Genomic DNA, 18506 nt, shown 5'->3' with positions numbered 1-18506 from the left:
CTTCACTAAGACAGGGAGGCAGCGCCAGACGACGCCAACATCTGCCAGTGGATCGTAAATGCCTGGGCAGATATTTCGGTCACAACTGTGGTCCGAGCTTTCCGGAAGGCAGGATTCACAGAACTGCTGGATAACAGTGACACTGACTCCGATGACTTCGACGAGACGGAACCGGCCATTTTGGATCTCACATTTGCCCAACTTTTCACTTCGGACACCGAAGACGAAGGATTTACGAATGAAGAATAACTTCAGAAAGTGAGCGCTATGTTTATTTTGTGTGTTGTGACATTAACGTTCGAGCAACATTATGTTGCTATTGCTCTGCACTATTTTGAATTTTACTATGTTTGTGATTGCACATTTGCGTACATTTTGGGAGTGAACAGAGTTGTTAGAACGCTGGTTTTTAATATATTATTAAAGTTTGACTGACCTACCTGACTGTTTTTTTGACATTCCCTTTAGCGCAGCGTAGGCGCGGCTTATAGTCCGGGGCGGCTTATTGGTGGACAAAGTTATGAAATATGCCATTCATTGAAGGTGCGGCTAATAATCCGGTGCGCCTTATAGTGCGGAAAATACGGTAATATTATTTAGCTCATTCACGTAAGAGACTAGACATATAAGATTTCATGGGATTTAGCGATTAGGAGTGACAGATTGTTTGGTAAACATATAGCATGTTCTATATGTTACAGTTATTTGAATGACTCTTACCATAATATGTTACGTTAACATACCAGGCACGTTCTCAGTTGGTTATTTATGCGTCATATAACGTACACTTATTCAGCCTGTTGTTCACTATTCTTTATTTATTTTAAATGGCCTTTCAAATGTCTATTCTTGGTGTTGGGTTTTATCAAATAAATTTCCCCCAAAAATGCGACTTATACTCCAGTGCGGCTTGTATATGTTTTTTCCTTCTTTATTATGCATTTTCGGCAGGTGCGACTTATACTCCGAAAAATACGGTACATATTACAAGGTACATCTCGAGATATCTAGCAACAGAGGGAAGGGAGTGCGAGGTCATGATGGTAGGCCGCAGCTCTCAGGCGCTGACCATCCATTCATCACCCCTATGGGATTTGCAAATGCAAAAAATTCACTAAATGAAAAAAGAAAGAACATGTTGAAAAATAAAGATAACGACAGAACTTGAATTATTTTAAAGTAATAAAACTGGACTTAAGTGCCATTCAAAATAGAAACTAATAAGTTACACCTCAACTACAAATTTATTCAGCTCGTTAACTTCCTATCGCGAGTGAATGATATCATTACTGCAACAAAGTATACTATGGCTGTAGAAATGTGCGTGGTATACCTTTGGTACGAAATGCAGGAATCAATAAAATCGCACACTTGGAGGAGTGTGAAGTTGCTCGTCTCGGTGTGTGTCTGGGTGCATGTGTGTGTGTGTTTGCAGACGATCAACAGTGTGTCAGTGTCTGCTACGTCTTCACTGGGGAGTATTATACTCCTCCACACTCGTCAGCAGTCTGTCTGCTTCCAGCCAAAAGCCTCAAGCAAAGTCGACTTTGCACAGTGAAATCTCAAGGCTCACCTGTATTCATATGTGAAAATAAACAATCGCTAAGAGTTCAAGGCATTTTCAATCGATTGCTAGGCTTTGATCAAAGCGATCAAACTTCTCTCTGAAATGGTAATTTTCCTCTTCTTCCCCTGAAGTAGTTGTTATGCAAAACCTGAACCCTACGAGCACACAAGACTAGCAGAAGGAACGTTCTTAGAATAGCTCACCTTTGTTGTCTGCGGCGATGAAGCCCAAAATATTCTCATGTCTCAGCATCACGGTCTGGTAGATCTCAGCCTCTCGGAACCAAGACCGCTCCTCCCGGGAGGAGAAAATCTTCACAGCCACTTCCTCACCACGCCATTTACCTCGCCACACCTCGCCGAAACGCCCTTTCCCTATGCTCTCCTGTAAGATGATGGTTCGAGCGATGGTTCTCTGGACAAGAAGTGGCAGGCCTGGAGAAAAAGTAGACCATCGTCCGTTTTAAAATGCAATCTCAGTTACTTGTATTTACTTGTTGTTTGAGAGAAAGTTAAAACAACTGTGGAAATATCCAATTTGGAATTCTACTTCCTGTTTGCAACCTGAATCAAAATTCAAGTGACAGAGAAAAGTAATTGAAAAATCCCACACAGACTCACTTTTATACCACACCTCACATGTATACCAAGCAAATGCATAAATGGTCCAATATGGCGTAAATAACAAGGTGGAGTGGATCCAAGCAATTTATTGGCAAGCAAATGCCTGCTAAAGGTGCTAGTCTTCAAGGACTGAGCTTTTTTTTTTTTTTTTTTTTTTTTATGTATATATTCATTTCACCCTATATTCATTGCACTTCTATATTTTTTATATTTTTATATATTTGCACATTGTTTTTCTCGCATGCACACATCGCACTGTATGGAATGGCCTCAATCTCGTTACCCTGCGTAATGACAATAAAGCTGATTCTGATTCTGATTAAACTACAAACCCCGTTTCCATATGAGTTGGGAAATTGTGTTAGATGTAAATATAAACGGAATACAATGATTTGCAAATCCTTTTCAACCCATATTCAATTGAATGCACTACAAAGACAATATATTTGATGTTCAAACTCATAAACGTTTTTTTTTTTTTCCAAATAATAATTAACTTAGAATTTCATGGCTGCAACACGTGCCAAAGTAGTTGGGAAAGGGCATGTTCACCACTGTGTTACATGGCCTTTCCTTTTAACAACACTCAGTAAACGTTTGGGAACTGAGGAGACACATTTTTTAAGCTTCTCAGGTGGAATTCTTTCCCATTCTTGCTTGATGTACAGCTTAAGTTGTTCAACAGTCCGGGGGTCTCCGTTGTGGTATTTTAGGCTTCATAATGCGCCACACATTTTCAATGGGAGACAGGTCTGGACTACAGGCAGGCCAGTCTAGTACCCGTACTCTTTTACTATGAAGCCACGTCGATGTAACACGTGGCTTGGCATTGTCTTGCTGAAATAAGCAGGGGCGTCCATGGTAACGTTGCTTGGATGGCAACATATGTTGCTCCAAAACCTGTATGTACCTTTCAGCATTAATGGCGCCTTCACAGATGTGTAAGTTACCCATGTCTTGGGCACTAATACACCCCCATACCTTCACAGATGCTGGCTTTTGAACTTTGCGCCTATAACAATCCGGATGGTTCTTTTCCTCTTTCGTCCGGAGGACATGACGTCCACAGTTTCCAAAAACAATTTGAAATGTGGACTCGTCAGACCACAGAACACTTTTCCACTTTGTATCAGTCCATCTTAGATGAGCTCAGGCCCAGCAAAGCCGACGGCGTTTCTGGGTGTTGTTGATAAACGGTTTTCACCTTGCATAGGAGAGTTTTAACTTGCACTTACAGATGTAGCGACCAACTGTAGTTACTGACAGTGGGTTTCTGAAGTGTTCCTGAGCCCTTGTGGTGATATCCTCTACCCACTGATGTCGCTTGTTGATGCAGTACAGCCTGAGGGATCGAAGGTCACGGGCTTAGCTGCTTACGTGCAGTGATTTCTCCAGATTCTCTGAACCCTTTGATGATATTACGGACCGTAGATGGTGAAATCCCTAAATTACTTGCAATAGCTGGTTGAGGAAGGTTTTTCTTAAACTGTTCAACAATTTGCTTACGCATTTGTTGACAAAGTGGTGACCCTCGCCCCATCCTTGTTTGTGAATGACTGAGCATTTCATGGAATCTACTTTTATACCCAATCATGGCACCCACCTGTTCCCAATTTGCCTGTTCACCTGTGGGATGTTCCAAATAAGTGTTTGATGAGCATTCCTCAACTTTATCAGTTTTTATTGCCATCTTTCCCAACTTCTTTGTCACGTGTTGCTGGCATCAAATTCTAAAGTTAATGATTATTTGCACAAAAAAAAATGTTTATCAGTTTGAACATCAAATATGTTGTCTTTGTAGCATATTCAACTGAATATGGGTTGAAAATGATTTGCTAATCATTGTATTCCGTTTATATTTACATCTAACACAATTTCCCAACTCATATGGAAACGGGGTTTGTAGATGTGTGCGAGTGTCTGGCCTACACAGACAGAGCGATATGGCCTGAAATCCATAGTGCGATAAACAGTATATTGCAGCATCTAACGATAATTATGACAATAGATTATTTCGTATTTAACCATTTGGATTGAACCGGATTTGTACGATCATCTCATTCTCTGTAAGATAAATCATTTCCAGTGGCAGCTTTTGTCCAACGGTGCATTTCGTTTATGTAAAGGTAAAACTAGAGGTGGGGGAAATAATCGCGCTTTAGATGCATCGCAATTTGGACATGGGCGATTGTAAACTCGATTAGTAAACATCACAAACCAATAATTTATTTATTGTAAATAAAGTAATGTCGGCGTTTCTAAAATTTGGCCACCCTAAAGACAGATACGACCAGTTCCTTTATTCAAGGGCACTTCCAGTTTTGCACAAATTTTCTTTAATTTAATAAATCTAATGGTAATAAATCAACTGTTTATTACAATTACGCCTCTGTTTTTAAAAGTTGCAAGTGATGAATGCTTATTAAGTGAAACAATAAGAAAGGAAAGGTGGCTTGCTGCAGTCAGACACATTTTAGAACTGTCTGCATTACTTAATTTACAATAAATAAATCCAATATTGACATTTACTAATCAATTTTATAATCGTCCATGTCCGAATTGCGATGCATCTAAAAAATTATTATTCACCCCACCTGTAGTTGCTTGTAGTTTTAGTAGAAAAAAAAAGTCACTAGGATTGGAGAAGTCTTTAGAACGACCCGAACAGGTTCAATCCGGCCTTCGGGATGAGTTTGCTATGTGTAAAACTGAGCTGTGTTTTTAAATGAAAGAAACTGCTGTTCTGAATGTGTCCACTGGATGTCGCAATAGCGATTCTGTTAGGCAAGCAAATAGTTTATACCGGGGCGAGCAAGTATACCAAGGAAGGGGTCCACGGTAAAGTGGGGCTGCGACTCCTCCCCCTCGACCCAACGCTAAAGAAAGAGGAGTAAAATATACAATAGGTAACCTCACTTAAAATGCTGCATGAGACACTGCACATTTTAAGTTTTTATTTTTGGTTTGTTAGTAAGTCAACCCTCTTGAATACTTTCTACCTCAGTTTGTATGGTTTGTTGAGTTAGCACAAGATTAAAATGTGGAAATACGGGGAAATGACAAAAGTTTTTATTTATGCTTTAATTTGTTTTTGTTCAATCCGGGATGGGTTGTGACTTAAAGTTTATTTGCTTTGTAGATAAACTGAGATTAAGTCTAAATTCATTGTGTTCTTTCTGGTGTTTTTGGAACTGCACCAATTTTCCCCTCAGAATTTTCAACTAACTTGAAGTGCTTTATCAAGAGGATTACCGTATTTTCCGCACTATTAGCCGCACCTAAAAACCACAAATTTACTCAAAAGCTGACAGTGCGGCTTATAACCCGGTGCGCTTTATATATGGATTAATATGAAGATTAATTTTCATAAAGTTTCGGTCTCGCAACTACGGTAAACAGCCGCCATCTTTTTTCCCCGTAGAAGAGGAAGTGCTTCTTCTTCTACGCAAGCACCCGCCCCCATAGAAGAGGAAGCGCTTCTTCTTCTACTGTAAGCAACCACCCGCCCCCGTAGAAGAAGAAGAAACGCGGATATTACGTTTCATTTCCTTTGAGTGTTTACATCTGTAAAGACCACAAAATGGCTCCTACTAAGCGACAGGTTTCCGGTTCATGAAAAGACGCAATCTCTCCATCCGCACACGGACTACTATTTCACAGCAACTGCCTAAAGACTTTCAAGAAAAGCTGGCTACTTTCCGTGCATATTGTAAAAACAAGATAGCTGAAAAAAAGATCCGGCCAGAGAACATTATCAACATGGACGAGGTTCCACTGACTTTTGATATTCCTGTGAACCGCACTGTGGATACAACGGGAGCACGTACGGTGAATATTCGCACCACAGGGAATGAGAAGTCATCCTTCACTGTGGTTCTAGCTTGCCATGCTAATGGCCAGAAACTTCCACCCATGGTGATATTCAAAAGGAAGACCTTGCCAAAAGAGCCCTTTCCAGCCGGCGTCATCATAAAAGCTAACTCGAAGGGATGGATGGATGAAGAAAAGATGAGCGAGTGGTTAAGGTAAGTTTACGCGAAGAGGCCGGGTGGCTTTTTTCACGCAGCTCCGTCCATGTTGATATACGACTCCATGCGCGCCCACATCACGCTGGTTTTTAATATATTATTAAAGTTTGACTGACCTATCTGACTGTTTTTTTGACATTCCTTTAGCGCAGTTAGATGCGGCTTATAACACGGGGCGGCTTATAGGTGGACAAAGTTTTGAAATATGCCGTTCATTGAAGGCGCGGCTTATAACCCAGGGCGGCTTATGGTGCGGAAAATACGGTATTTGTGATATGTACATTTTTACAATGTGTTTGTTCTATTTTGGGCTGAAGTAAAACAAAGAAAACAATCTGAAGCGGTTGTAGTTGTATTTTTAAGTTATTATGCAATGATTTTATCCGTCCCACCAACATGGGAATACATTTTTCTCCATGCGGCCCCTGAGCTAAAATAAGTTCGACATCCCTGCTCTAGAAACTTGAAAAATTCTCAACAAAGTACACTGTACAGTAGGCAGCAGCAATTGAAAATAGAGCAAAACAATATAAGAAAAATATGTTATTCCTAATTAATAACACATTTGTTTTTAAATGTTTGTATACCATTTTTAAGGAATATATGCATTAACGCTGATTATGCAAATTATATGATGAGGTTGTATTGACCACGCCACAGGTACATTGGCAATCTGGGGAAACCCTGTACATGTACAAAAACCTTTACATTATCTTTAAAATCTGCACATACCTAAACAGAGCCTCGGGAAAAACAATGTTTTTTTAAAGACGCACACACCACTGCACAAAATGAAACGAACACCAGTAAATCTATACCCCTATGTTCTGTATTAAAACAAACAGCACAACATGAAACAGGTAAGTTAACACAAAAACAATGCACAATCATTCTCTGTGGGTAACAACGACAGAGCGCTAACACAAAACATGTAACTATTTACCAAGTGCCTGCAAGAAAAGCTGTCTTCGACGTTAATGTTGCACATTACTTATGACACAAAACAAAAAGCTCAGTTTACCACTGAGTTTTGCCTCATGGATGCAAATTAGACAATCAACAGACATCATCAACCCAACACCACACACACATTTTAGGTCTGTGGAAAATACTGCACCTGATTTAAAATATACACTATATTGCCAAAAGTATTTGGCCACCTGCCTTGACTCACATATGAACTTGAAGTGCCATCCCATTCCTAACCCATAGGGTTCAATATGTCGGTCCACCTTTTGCAGCTATTACAGCTTCAACTCTTCTGGGAAGGCTGTCCACAAGGTTGCGGAGTGTGCTTGTAGGAATTTGACCATTCTTCCAAAAGCGCATTGGTGAGGTCACACACTGATGTTGGTCGAGAAGACCTGGCTCTCAATCTCCGTTCTAATTCATCCCAAAGGTGTTCTATCGGGTTCAGGTCAGGACTCTGTGCAGGCCAGTCAAGTTCATCCACATCAGACTCGTCATACATGTCTTTATGGACCTTGCTTTGTGCACTGGTGCACAGTCGTGTTGGAAGAGGATGGAGTCGGTTCCAAACTGTTCCCACAAGGTTGGGAGCCTGCAATTGTCCAAAATGTTTTGGTATCCTGGAGCATTCAAAGTTCTTTTCATTGGAACTAAGGGGCCAAGCCCAACTCCTGAAAAACAACCCCACACCGTAATTCCTCCTCCACCAAATGTTACACTCTGCACAAGCAGTCCAAAATTTACCGTTCTCCTGGCAACCTCCAAACCCAGACTAGTCCATCAGATTGCCAGATGGAAAAGCGTGATTCATCACTCCAAAGAACGCGTCTCCACTGCTCTAGAGTCCAGTGGAGACGTGCTTTACACCACTGCATCCCACGCTTTGCATTGGACTTGGTGATGTATGGCTTACATGCAGCTGCTCGGCAACGGAATCCCATTCCATGAAGCTCTCTGCGTACTGTACGTGGGCTAATTGGAAGGTCAAATGAAGTTTGGAGCTCTGTAGCAACTGACTGTGCAGAAAGTCGGCGACCTCTTTGCACTATGCGCTTCAGCATCCGCTGACCCCTCTCTGTCAGTTTACGTGGCCTACCACTTCGTGGCTGAGTTGCTATTGTTCCCAAACTCTTCCATTTTCTTATAATAAAGCCGACAGTTAGGGCTGCACGGTGGAGGAGGGGTTAGTGCATCTGCCTCACAATACGAAGGTCCTGAGTAGTCTTGGGTTCAATCCCGGGCTCGGGATCTTTCTGTATGGAGTTTGCATGTTCTCCCCGTGACTGCGTGGGTTCCCTCCGGGTACTCCGGCTTCCTCCCACCTCCAAAGACATGCACCAGGGGATACGTTGATTGGCAACACTAAATTGGCCCTAGTGTGTGAATGTTGTCTGTCTATCGGTGTTGGCCCTGCGATGAGGTGGCGACTTGTCCAGGGTGTACCCCGCCTTCCGCCCGATTGTAGCTGAGATAGGCTCCAGCACCCCCCGCGACCCCAAAAGGGAATAAGCGGTAGAAAATGGATGGATGGATGGATGGAAAGCCGACAGTTGACTTTGGAATATTTAGGAGAGAGGACATTTCACGACTGGATTTGTTGCACAGGTGGCATCCTATGACAGTTCCACGCTGGAAATCACTGAGAGCGGCCCATTCTTTCACAAATGTTTGTAGAAGCAGTCTCCATGCCTAAGTGCCTGATTCTATACACCTGTGGCCGGGCCAAATGATTAGGACACCTGATTCTGATCATTTGGATGGGTGGCCAAATACTTTTGGCAATATAGTGTATGCAATTTCACCAAATTGACAATGCACTGTTTGTTTTTGGTCGATCGGGAAATCAAATATTTAAAAAACAACATTACCCCTATAAATGATTACTTATTCAGCAAATTTGCGGAACACGTTTGTGGTGTGTTTAAATCCCTACAAAGCTTTAGCATGTCAAAAGACACAATATTTTCTAAAACATCAGGATTCGTCGAAGCCAAAAGCACATGACATTCATTTTAGTATATACCGTACTGTACGTGGTTTTGGTTGTAGTCCAGAAAATATAGTAGTGTTATATTATTGCATATATGTCGCATCAGCATACCTGATCCAGAACCAGAGGTGGTCATGTCATAGATAAGGTCCTTCAGTGTTGTTCCTACAGTGATGAAGGGATGGTCCATTGAGGGATCTTCTTCATTAGGTACCCGGTGGTGGTGGTGATGGTGGGCACCAGCCCCGCCAGCCCCCAGGACCCGGTGGCTATGGCAGACATAAAAAGCCAAAACGAGCAGCAAGCAGAGTACACAAACTGGTCCGGCAATCACGGCAGCAAGAGCCACAGGTCCCAAAGGTGGAGTCTTCACAGTTGGGACTGCAAGGGAAAAGAACACACATATATAGACGACTTCAAGACACCAAGCTATGTCAAGTTTATGTGCAAAGTTACAGCTGCAAACAAGAATCAATGTATTATTATACTGTGTGAACAACTTTATATCACAGTATGATGCATTGGATTATCACCCTCCCACGCAGTTCAGACCTTCCTGTTTCTGTCTACGGCGCAAAGCCTTCTGGGTCATGTAGTATATAAATATTTTGCAACACACAACATCTTCACTGCCTAGTTTATATATTTATTTCAGCTTTATTTATCCAGGGTAAGACAATGAAGAACATAGTTTAATTTGCAATGCTGACCTAGCAAAGAGGCAGCATTTACATGTTAGAGATAGGGATGTAACAGTTTTGTACAAACCCCGTTTCCATATGAGTTGGGAAATTGTGTTAGATGTAAATATAAACGGAATACAATGATTTGCAAATCATTTTCAAACCATATTCAGTTGAATATGCTACAAAGACAACATATTTGATGTTCAAACTGATACTTTTTTTTTTGCAAACAATCATTAACTTTAGAATTTGATGCCAGCAACACATGACAAAGAAGTTGGGAAAGGTGGCAATAAATACTGATAAAGTTGAAGAATGCTCATCAAACACTTATTTGGAACATCCCACAGGTGAACAGGCAAATTGGGAACAGGTGGGTGCCATGATTGGGTATAAAAGTAGATTCCATGAAATGCTCAGTCATTCACAAACAAGGATGGGGCGAGGGTCACCACTTTGTCAACAAATGCGTGAGCAAATTGTTGAACAGTTTAAGAAACACCTCTCTCAGCCAGCTATTGCAAGGAATTTAGGGATTTCACCATCTACGGTCCGTAATATCATCAAAGGGTTCAGAGAATCTGGAGAAATCACCGCACGTAAGCAGCTAAGCCCGTGACCTTCGATCCCTCAGGCTGTACTACATAAACAAGCGACATCAGTGTGTAAAGGATATCACCACATGGGCTCAGGAACATTTCAGAAACCCACTGTCAGTAACTACAGTTGGTCGCTACATCTGTAAGTGCAAGTTAAAACTCTCCTATGCAAGGCAAAAACCGTTTATCAACAACACCTAGAAATGCCGTCGGCCTCCCTGGGCCTGAGCTCATCTAAGATGGACTGATACAAAGTGGAAAAGTGTTCTGTGGTCTGACGAGTCCACATTTCAAATTGTTTTTGGAAACTGTGGACGTCGTGTCCTCCAGACCAAAGAGGAAAAGAACCATCCGGATTGTTTTCGGCGCAAAGTTGAAAAGCCAGCATCTGTGATGGTATGGGGGTGTATTAGTGCCCAAAACATGGGTAACTTACACATCTGTGAAGGCGCCATTAATGCTGAAAGGTACATACAGGTTTTGGAGCAACATATGTTGCCATCCAAGCAACGTTACCATGGACGCCCCTGCTTATTTCAGCAAGACAATGCCAAGCCACGTGTTACATCAACGTGGCTTCATAGTAAAAGAGTGCGGGTACTAGACTGGCCTGCCTGTAGTCCAGACCTGTCTCCCATTGAAAATGTGTGGCGCATTATGAAGCCTAAAATACCACAACGGACAACTTAAGCTGTACATCAAGCAAGAATGGGAAAGAATTCCACCTCAGAAGCGTAAAAAATGTGTCTCCTCAGTTCCCAAACGTTTACTGAGTGTTGTTAAAAGGAAAGGCCATGTAACACAGTGGTGAACATGCCCTTTCCCAACTACTTTGGCACGTGTTGCAGCCATGAAATTCTAATTATTATTTGCACAAAAATAAAGTTTATGAGTTTGAACATCAAATATGTTGTCTTTGTAGTACATTCAATTGAATATGGGTTGAAAAGGATTTGCAAATCATTGTATTCCGTTTATATTTACATCTAACACAATTTCCCAACTCATCTGGAAACGGGGTTTGTAGATACAGTGGTATTAAAGTTTCAAAATCTTCTCAATAATGCAGTGACAGTATCAAAAAAAAAACTTGGTGCGCACCGTATTTTCTGGACCATGGGGCGCACTGGATTATAAGGTGCACTGCCGATGAGCGGGTTTATTCAGGTCTTTTTTCATACAAAAGGCGCACCGGATTATAAAGTTAAAGTACCAATGATTGTCACACACCACCCTTGATCACCCCCTGGGAGGTGAGGGGAGCAGAGGGCGGCAGCGGTGGCCGCGCCCGGGAATAATTTTTGGTGATTTAACCCCCAATTCCAACCCTTGATGCTGAGTGCCAAGGAGGGAGGTAATGGGTCCCATTTTTATAGTCTTTGGATTAAAGGGGTCATATTATGATTTTTTTCTAAATTTAAAGCATTTCCTTGTGATCTACATCAGTGGTCCCCAACCCCCGGGCCGCGGACTGGTACCGGTCCGTGGATCGATTGGTACCGCGCCGCACAAGAAATAATTAGTTATTTCCGTTTTATTTATTATCTGAGCCTGAACAAATTTTATTTTTATTTTATTTTTTTAAAGTATTTTATTTTGAAAAATGACCGGATTCTCTTGGTTATATCTTGGTCACTCGAGCGCCAAAAATTAACCCAGCTAGCAAAATGAGTAAAAAACAGATGTCTTTGGAAAGTTTCTTTGTGAAGGGGAAAAGGCACAGTGAAGAGAGAGAACAGCCTACAACTTCCAACAAAAAGAAAGCTTTTAACAGACCATACCAAGAGTCCTACTTGAAATATGGATTTATTGCAACAGGTGATTCCCACGCACCAAGCCCGCTCTGCATATGTGGCGACCAGCTCTCTCATGAGGCAAGGAAGCCTTCAAAACTGCTTCGCCACCCTGGATTCAAAGACAAGCCCCCGGAGTATTTTGAAAGAAAAAAACATGAACAAGAAAAACAGAATAAATTACTGAGGGCCACCACATCACTAAATGAGAGTGCACTGAGAGTATCGTACTTAGTGGCTAATCGTATTGCTAAGGCTAAAAAGCCATTCACTATTGGTGAAGTATTGATCCTTCCTGCCGCTGAAGACATTTGCCGTCAACTTCTAGGAGAGGCTGCTGTTAAAAAGATATCACAGGGGCCTCTGTCGGCTAGCACCGTGACTCGGCGCATTGAGGAAATAGCCGAAGACATTGAGACAAAATTGTTAGAGGACTGATAAATCACTGTGGTACGCACTACGGGTTGACTAATCTACAGATGTTGACAACAATGCAATACTACTTGTTTACAAACCCCGTTTCCATATGAGTTGGGAAATTGTGTTACATGTAAATATAAACGGAATACAATGATTTGCAAATCCTTTTCAACCCATATTCAGTTGAATGCACTACAAAGACAAGATATTTGATGTTCAAACTCAAACTTTTTTTTTTTTTTTTTTTGCAAATAATAATTAACTTAGAATTTCATGGCTGCAAAAAGTGCCAAAGTAGTTGGGAAAGGGCATGTTCACCACTGTGTTACATGGCCTTTCCTTTTAACAACACTCAGTAAACGTTTGGGAATTGAGGAGACACATTTTTTAAGCTTCTCAGGTGGAATTCTTTCCCATTCTTGCTTGATGTACAGCTTAAGTTGTTCAACAGTCCGGGGGTCTCTGTTGTGATATTTTAGGCTTCATAATGCGCCACACATTTTCAATGGGAGACAGGTCTGGACTACAGGCAGGCCAGTCTAGTACCCGCACTCTTTTACTATGAAGCCACGTTGATGGAACACGTGGCTTGGCATTGTCTTGCTGAAATAAGCAGGGGCGTCCATGGTAACATTGCTTGGATGGCAACATATGTTGCTCCAAAACCTGTATGTACCTTTCAGCATTAATGGTGCCTTCATAGATGTGTAAGTTACCCATGCCTTGTGCACTAATACACCCCCATAACATCACAGATGCTGGCTTTTCAACTTTGCGCCTATAACAATCCGGATGGTTCTTTTTCTCTTTGATCTGGAGGACACGACGTCCACAGTTTCCAAAAACAATTTGAAATGTGGACTCGTCAGACCACAGAACACTTTTCCACTTTGTATCAGTCCATCTTAGATGAGCTCAGGCCCAGCGAAGCCGACAGTGTTTCTGGGTGTTGTTGATAAACGGTTTTCGCCTTGCATAGGAAAGTTTTAACTTGCACTTACAGATGTAGCGACCAACTGTAGTTACTGACAGTGGGTTTCTGAAGTGTTCCTGAGCCCATGTGGTGATATCCTTTACACATTGATGTCGCTTGTTGATGCAGTACAGCCTGAGGGATCGAAGGTCACGGGCTTAGCTGCTTACGTGCAGTGATTTCTCCAGATTCTCTGAACCCTTTGATGATATTACGGACCGTAGATGGTGAAATCCCTAAATTCCTTGCATAAGCTGGTTGAGAAAGGTTTTTCTTAAACTGTTCAACAATTTGCTCACGCATTTGTTGACAAAGTGGTGACCCTCGCCCCATCCTTGTTTGTGAATGACTGAGCTACTTTTATACCCAATCATGGCACCCACCTGTTCCCAATTTGCCTGTTCACCTGTGGGATGTTCCAAATAAGTGTTTGATGAGCATTCCTCAACTTTATCAGTATTTATTGCCACCTTTCCCAACTTCTTTGTCACGTGTTGCTGGCATCAGATTCTAAAGTTAATGATTTGCAAAAAAAAAAAAAAAAAAGTTTATCAGTTTGAACATCAAATGTTATCTTTGTAGCATATTCAATTGAATATGGGTTGAAAATGATTTGCAAATCATTGTATTCCGTTTATATTTACATCTAACACAATTTCCCAACTCATATGGAAACGGGGTTTGTATTATTGAAGTCACAAAGTGCATTATTTTAACATGCCTCAAAACAGCAGCTTGGAATTTGGGACATGCTCTCCCTGAGAGAGCATGAGGAGGTTGAGGTGGGCGGGGTTGGGGGGTGGGGGCTGGGTGTATATTGTAGCGTCCCGGAAGAGTTAGTGCTGCAAGGGGTTATGGGTATTTGTTCTGCTGTGTTACGGTGCGGATGTTCTCCCGAAATGTGTTTGTCATTCTTGTTTGGTGTGGGCTCACAGTGTGGCGCATATTTGTAACAGTGTTAAAAGTTGTTTATACGGCCACCCTCACTGTGACCTGTATGGCTGTTGACCAAGCATGCCTTGCATTCGCTTGTGTGTGTGAAAAGCCGTAGATATGTGATTGGGCCGGCACGCAAAGGCAGTGCCTTTAAGGCACGCCCCCAATATTGTTGTCTGGGTGGAAATCGGGAGAATGGTTGCCCCGGGCGATTTTCGGGAGGTGGACTGAAATTCGGGAGTCTCCCGGGAAAATCGGGATGGTTGGGAAGTATGCCTGGGAGACACAACTGCTCTGTACTTCTCCCTACGTCCGTGTACCGCTCCATACAGCGGCGTTTTAAAAAGTCATACATTTTACTTTTTGAAACCGATAATTTCCGATATTACATTTTAAAGCATTTATCTGCCGATGATATCGTCAGTCCGATATTATCGGACATCTCGAAGAAACATCGCAACTTTCTAAAAAAGCTGCCGAGAATTCACACATTTTAGGCCGCTAAATCATAAAACAGCCTGAAAAAACCTGGAGGGACTGATTAATGGCTTCTTTTAAGTGTGTGTTTAAAGGCCTACTGAAACCCACTACTACCGACCACGCAGTCTGATAGTTTATATATCAATGATGAAATCTTAACATTGCAACACATGCCAATACGGCCGGGTTAGCTTACTAAAGTGCAATTTTAAATTTCGCGCGAAATATCCTGCTGAAAACGTCTCGGTATGATGACGTCAGCGCGTGACGTCACGGATTGTGGAGGACATTTTGGGACAGCATGGTGGCCAGCTATTAAGTCGTCTGTTTTCATCGCAAAATTCCACAGTATTCTGGACATCTGTGTTGGTGAATCTTTTGCAATTTGTTCGATGAACAATGAAGACAGCAAAGAAGAAAGCTGTAGGTGGGAAGCGGTGTATTGCGGCCGGCTGCAGCAGCAACACAAACACAGCCGGTGTTTCATTGTTTACATTCCCGGAAGATGACAGTCAAGCTTTACCATTGGCCTGTGGAGAACTGGGACAACAGAGACTCTTACCAGGAGGACTTTAAGTTGGATATGCAGACACGGTACCGTGAGTACGCATGCAGCTGCGGCTTCCAAACATTTGATCGCTTGCCCGTACTTGCGTGCCGCTATGTGCATGTCACGTACTTAACTTTGGGCACTTTGGGGAAATATATGTGCTGTATGAACTTTGGAGAGGTGAACGGTACTTTGGGCTGTGGGATTGAGTGTGTTGTGCAGGTGTTTGAGTTGTATTGGCGGGTTATATGGACGGGAGGGGGGAGGTGTTTGTTATGCGGGATTAATTTGTGGCATATTGTGGCTAATAGAGTATATATATGTCCTAAGTTTATTTACTGTTTTAGTCATTCCCAGCTGAATATCAGGTCCCACCCGCCTCTCACAGCATCTTCCCTATCTGAATCGCTCCCACTGCCCTCTAGTCCTTCACTCTCACTTTCCTCATCCACGAATCTTTCATCCTCGCTCAAATTAATGGGGAAATCGTCGCTTTCTCGGTCCGAATCGCTCTCGCTGCTGGTGGCCATGATTGTAAACAATGTGCAGATGTGAGGAGCTCCACAACCTGTGACGTCATGCTACTCGTCTGCTACTTCCGGTACAGGCAAGGCTTTTTTATCAGCGACCAAAAGTTGCGAACTTTATCGTCGATGTTCTCTACTAAATCCTTTCAGCAGAAATATGGCAATATCGCGAAATGATCAAGTATGACACATAGAATGGACCTGCTATCCCCGTTTAAATAAGAACATCGCATTTCAGTAGGCCTTTAAGGTTTTATGGATGTTCTGATATCATCGTCAGATCACTTGGTTACATGTCCTAAAGGAGTAGAGCAGTAGTTCTTAACCTTGTTGGAGGTACTGAACCCCACCAGTTTCATATGCGCTTTCACCGAACCCTTCTTTAGTGAAAAATAAAATGTGTTTTTTTTTTTCGATTTCAAGACAAAGTTATATGTTTTTGGTAACATGGAACATATTCTAAGTAACAAAGACTTAATTTAGAGTTTTTTTGGACACTAGGGGAACATATTCTAAGTAACAAAGACTTAATTTAGAGTTTTTTGGACACTAGGGGAACATAATCTAAGTAACAAAGACTTAATTTAGAGTTATTTGATAAGGGTTAGAGGGTTAGGGCTCACGTCTGCTAACACAGACCCACAGACGTGAGCACATCAACCCTATTTTAGCGTCCCTGTGCGTTATCGAATCAATTTTAAACTCCTTTTATTTGTTTTTAAATATCTAAACAACCTCGCGCCAACCTATCTCTCCGACCTCCTTCAGCCTTACTGCCCCACCCGATCCTTAAAATCAGCCGATCAGCTGCTGTTGACGGTCCCTGACACAAGGCTGAAGCTTAGAGGTGACAGAGCTTTCGCCGTTGCTGCTCCCAAGCTCTGGAACGACCTACCTCTGAGTATTAGACAAGCCTCCTCTCTTCCTGTTTTTAAATCTCTCTTAAAAACATACTTTTATTCCATGGCTTTTAACACTGAGTGATATCCATCCTGCAATGGTGCCCCATAATACACCTGCTGTGAACCTGTTTTTATTTATTCTATTTTATTTATTTATTTTTTATCGTGTTCTGTTTGTGTTGTGTTGTGTTTGCTCGGTACTCGTATTATCTATTAACCTGCCCATTGTACAGCACTTTGGCTACCCCTGTGGTAAATTTTAAATGTGCTTTATAAATAAAGTTGATTGATTGATAGGGCCAGGGTTATAATAAGGCCATGCCGAACTTAATAAGTACTTAATAATGACTAGTTAAGAGCCAATATGTTACTAATTTGCATGTTAATAAGCAACTAATTAATGGTGAATATGTTCCCCATACTAAAGTGTTACCATGTTTTTTTACTGGTGCACAAAATGAACCGTGCATGAACATCACCTTGTTCAAAGAACAAAACCAACATAGTGCATAAACTCACAACAAATTACACACCTGCAAATCAGTCTGACTTCTGCTGTTGCCGTATCCGTAATACGCCGATAGGGAAAAGTTTGTATTTACACGATGAGTCGGGTGTGTCTTGACCTCCGCCGAACCCCTGAGCTCGACTCACCGAACCCCTAGGGTTCCATCGAACCCAGGTTAAGAACCACTGGAGTAGAGCTTAGTTGACCATACCCCTTCTTCATGTTAAATATTGGTTATTAATTCGCAATATCACTTGCACATGTTCACAATTACAATATTTAGTTTGCTTACATTTTGTTCATTTCCAGTGATAAAAAGGAGCAGAAGATGTTGACAAAAACACAATATCAATGTTGCATACACAGTGAAAGTCCCTAGAGAAAACAGTTCACCTCACCTGGTAAACTTTTGAGGTCAGGGTCCTTGTTGCAGTAATCTGTGTTACAGCAAATGGGATAAAAGCCTGTATCATGCTTGAAGGAGGGTGCACATATGAAGGGGCGATCCCGCGGTAACAGTTCTTTATTGTGAACACACTGGCGCAGCTCCGTCGTCAAGCGTGAGCCAGTCTTGCGAATATTGACGAAACAGACACCATCTGTAGTGCAGCTAGAGTTGGCACTGCAGCGCTCACAGTGACACTGGAGGCCTGTAGGGGGAGAAGGAAGTACAAATAAGTTTCAGATTTTTGTCAGAAATTATCTAAATAGTCGGACGCTTTTATTTCCACATAAAAGAGAAACAAATTCCTACTTCTGCACCGCCACCATTGTACTTTCAAAACAAGTTATTTCAGTGTTTCCCATATAGGACTGGGCGATATGGCCTTTTATTAATATCTCGATATTTTTAGGCCATGTCACGATACACGATATATATCTCGATATTTTGACTCAGCCTTGAATGAACACTTGATGCATATAATCACAGCAGTATGATGATTCTATGTGTCTA

General features: G+C 41.9%; 1 protein-coding gene across 1 annotated transcript in view; it reads right to left on the bottom strand.

Annotated features, from left to right (window-relative positions):
• Nucleotides 1–18506, bottom strand: part of tgfbr1b (transforming growth factor, beta receptor 1 b) — a 109806-nt gene that overhangs the window by 23940 nt on the left and 67360 nt on the right. The window contains exons 2-4 of the mRNA XM_061965754.1: nucleotides 17950–18201; nucleotides 9289–9558; nucleotides 1771–2001 (exon numbers count right to left, since the gene is read on the bottom strand). Coding sequence (XP_061821738.1) covers nucleotides 1771–2001; nucleotides 9289–9558; nucleotides 17950–18201 — 753 coding nt within the window. The remainder of the gene's footprint in view (nucleotides 1–1770; nucleotides 2002–9288; nucleotides 9559–17949; nucleotides 18202–18506) is intronic.

The sequence above is a fragment of the Nerophis lumbriciformis genome, linkage group LG07, assembly GCF_033978685.3.
Source record: "Nerophis lumbriciformis linkage group LG07, RoL_Nlum_v2.1, whole genome shotgun sequence".
NCBI classification, from domain to species: Eukaryota; Metazoa; Chordata; class Actinopteri; order Syngnathiformes; family Syngnathidae; genus Nerophis; species Nerophis lumbriciformis.
The sequence above is the reverse complement of the archived record's forward strand: the minus strand, read 5'-3'. Positions and strand labels throughout refer to the sequence as shown.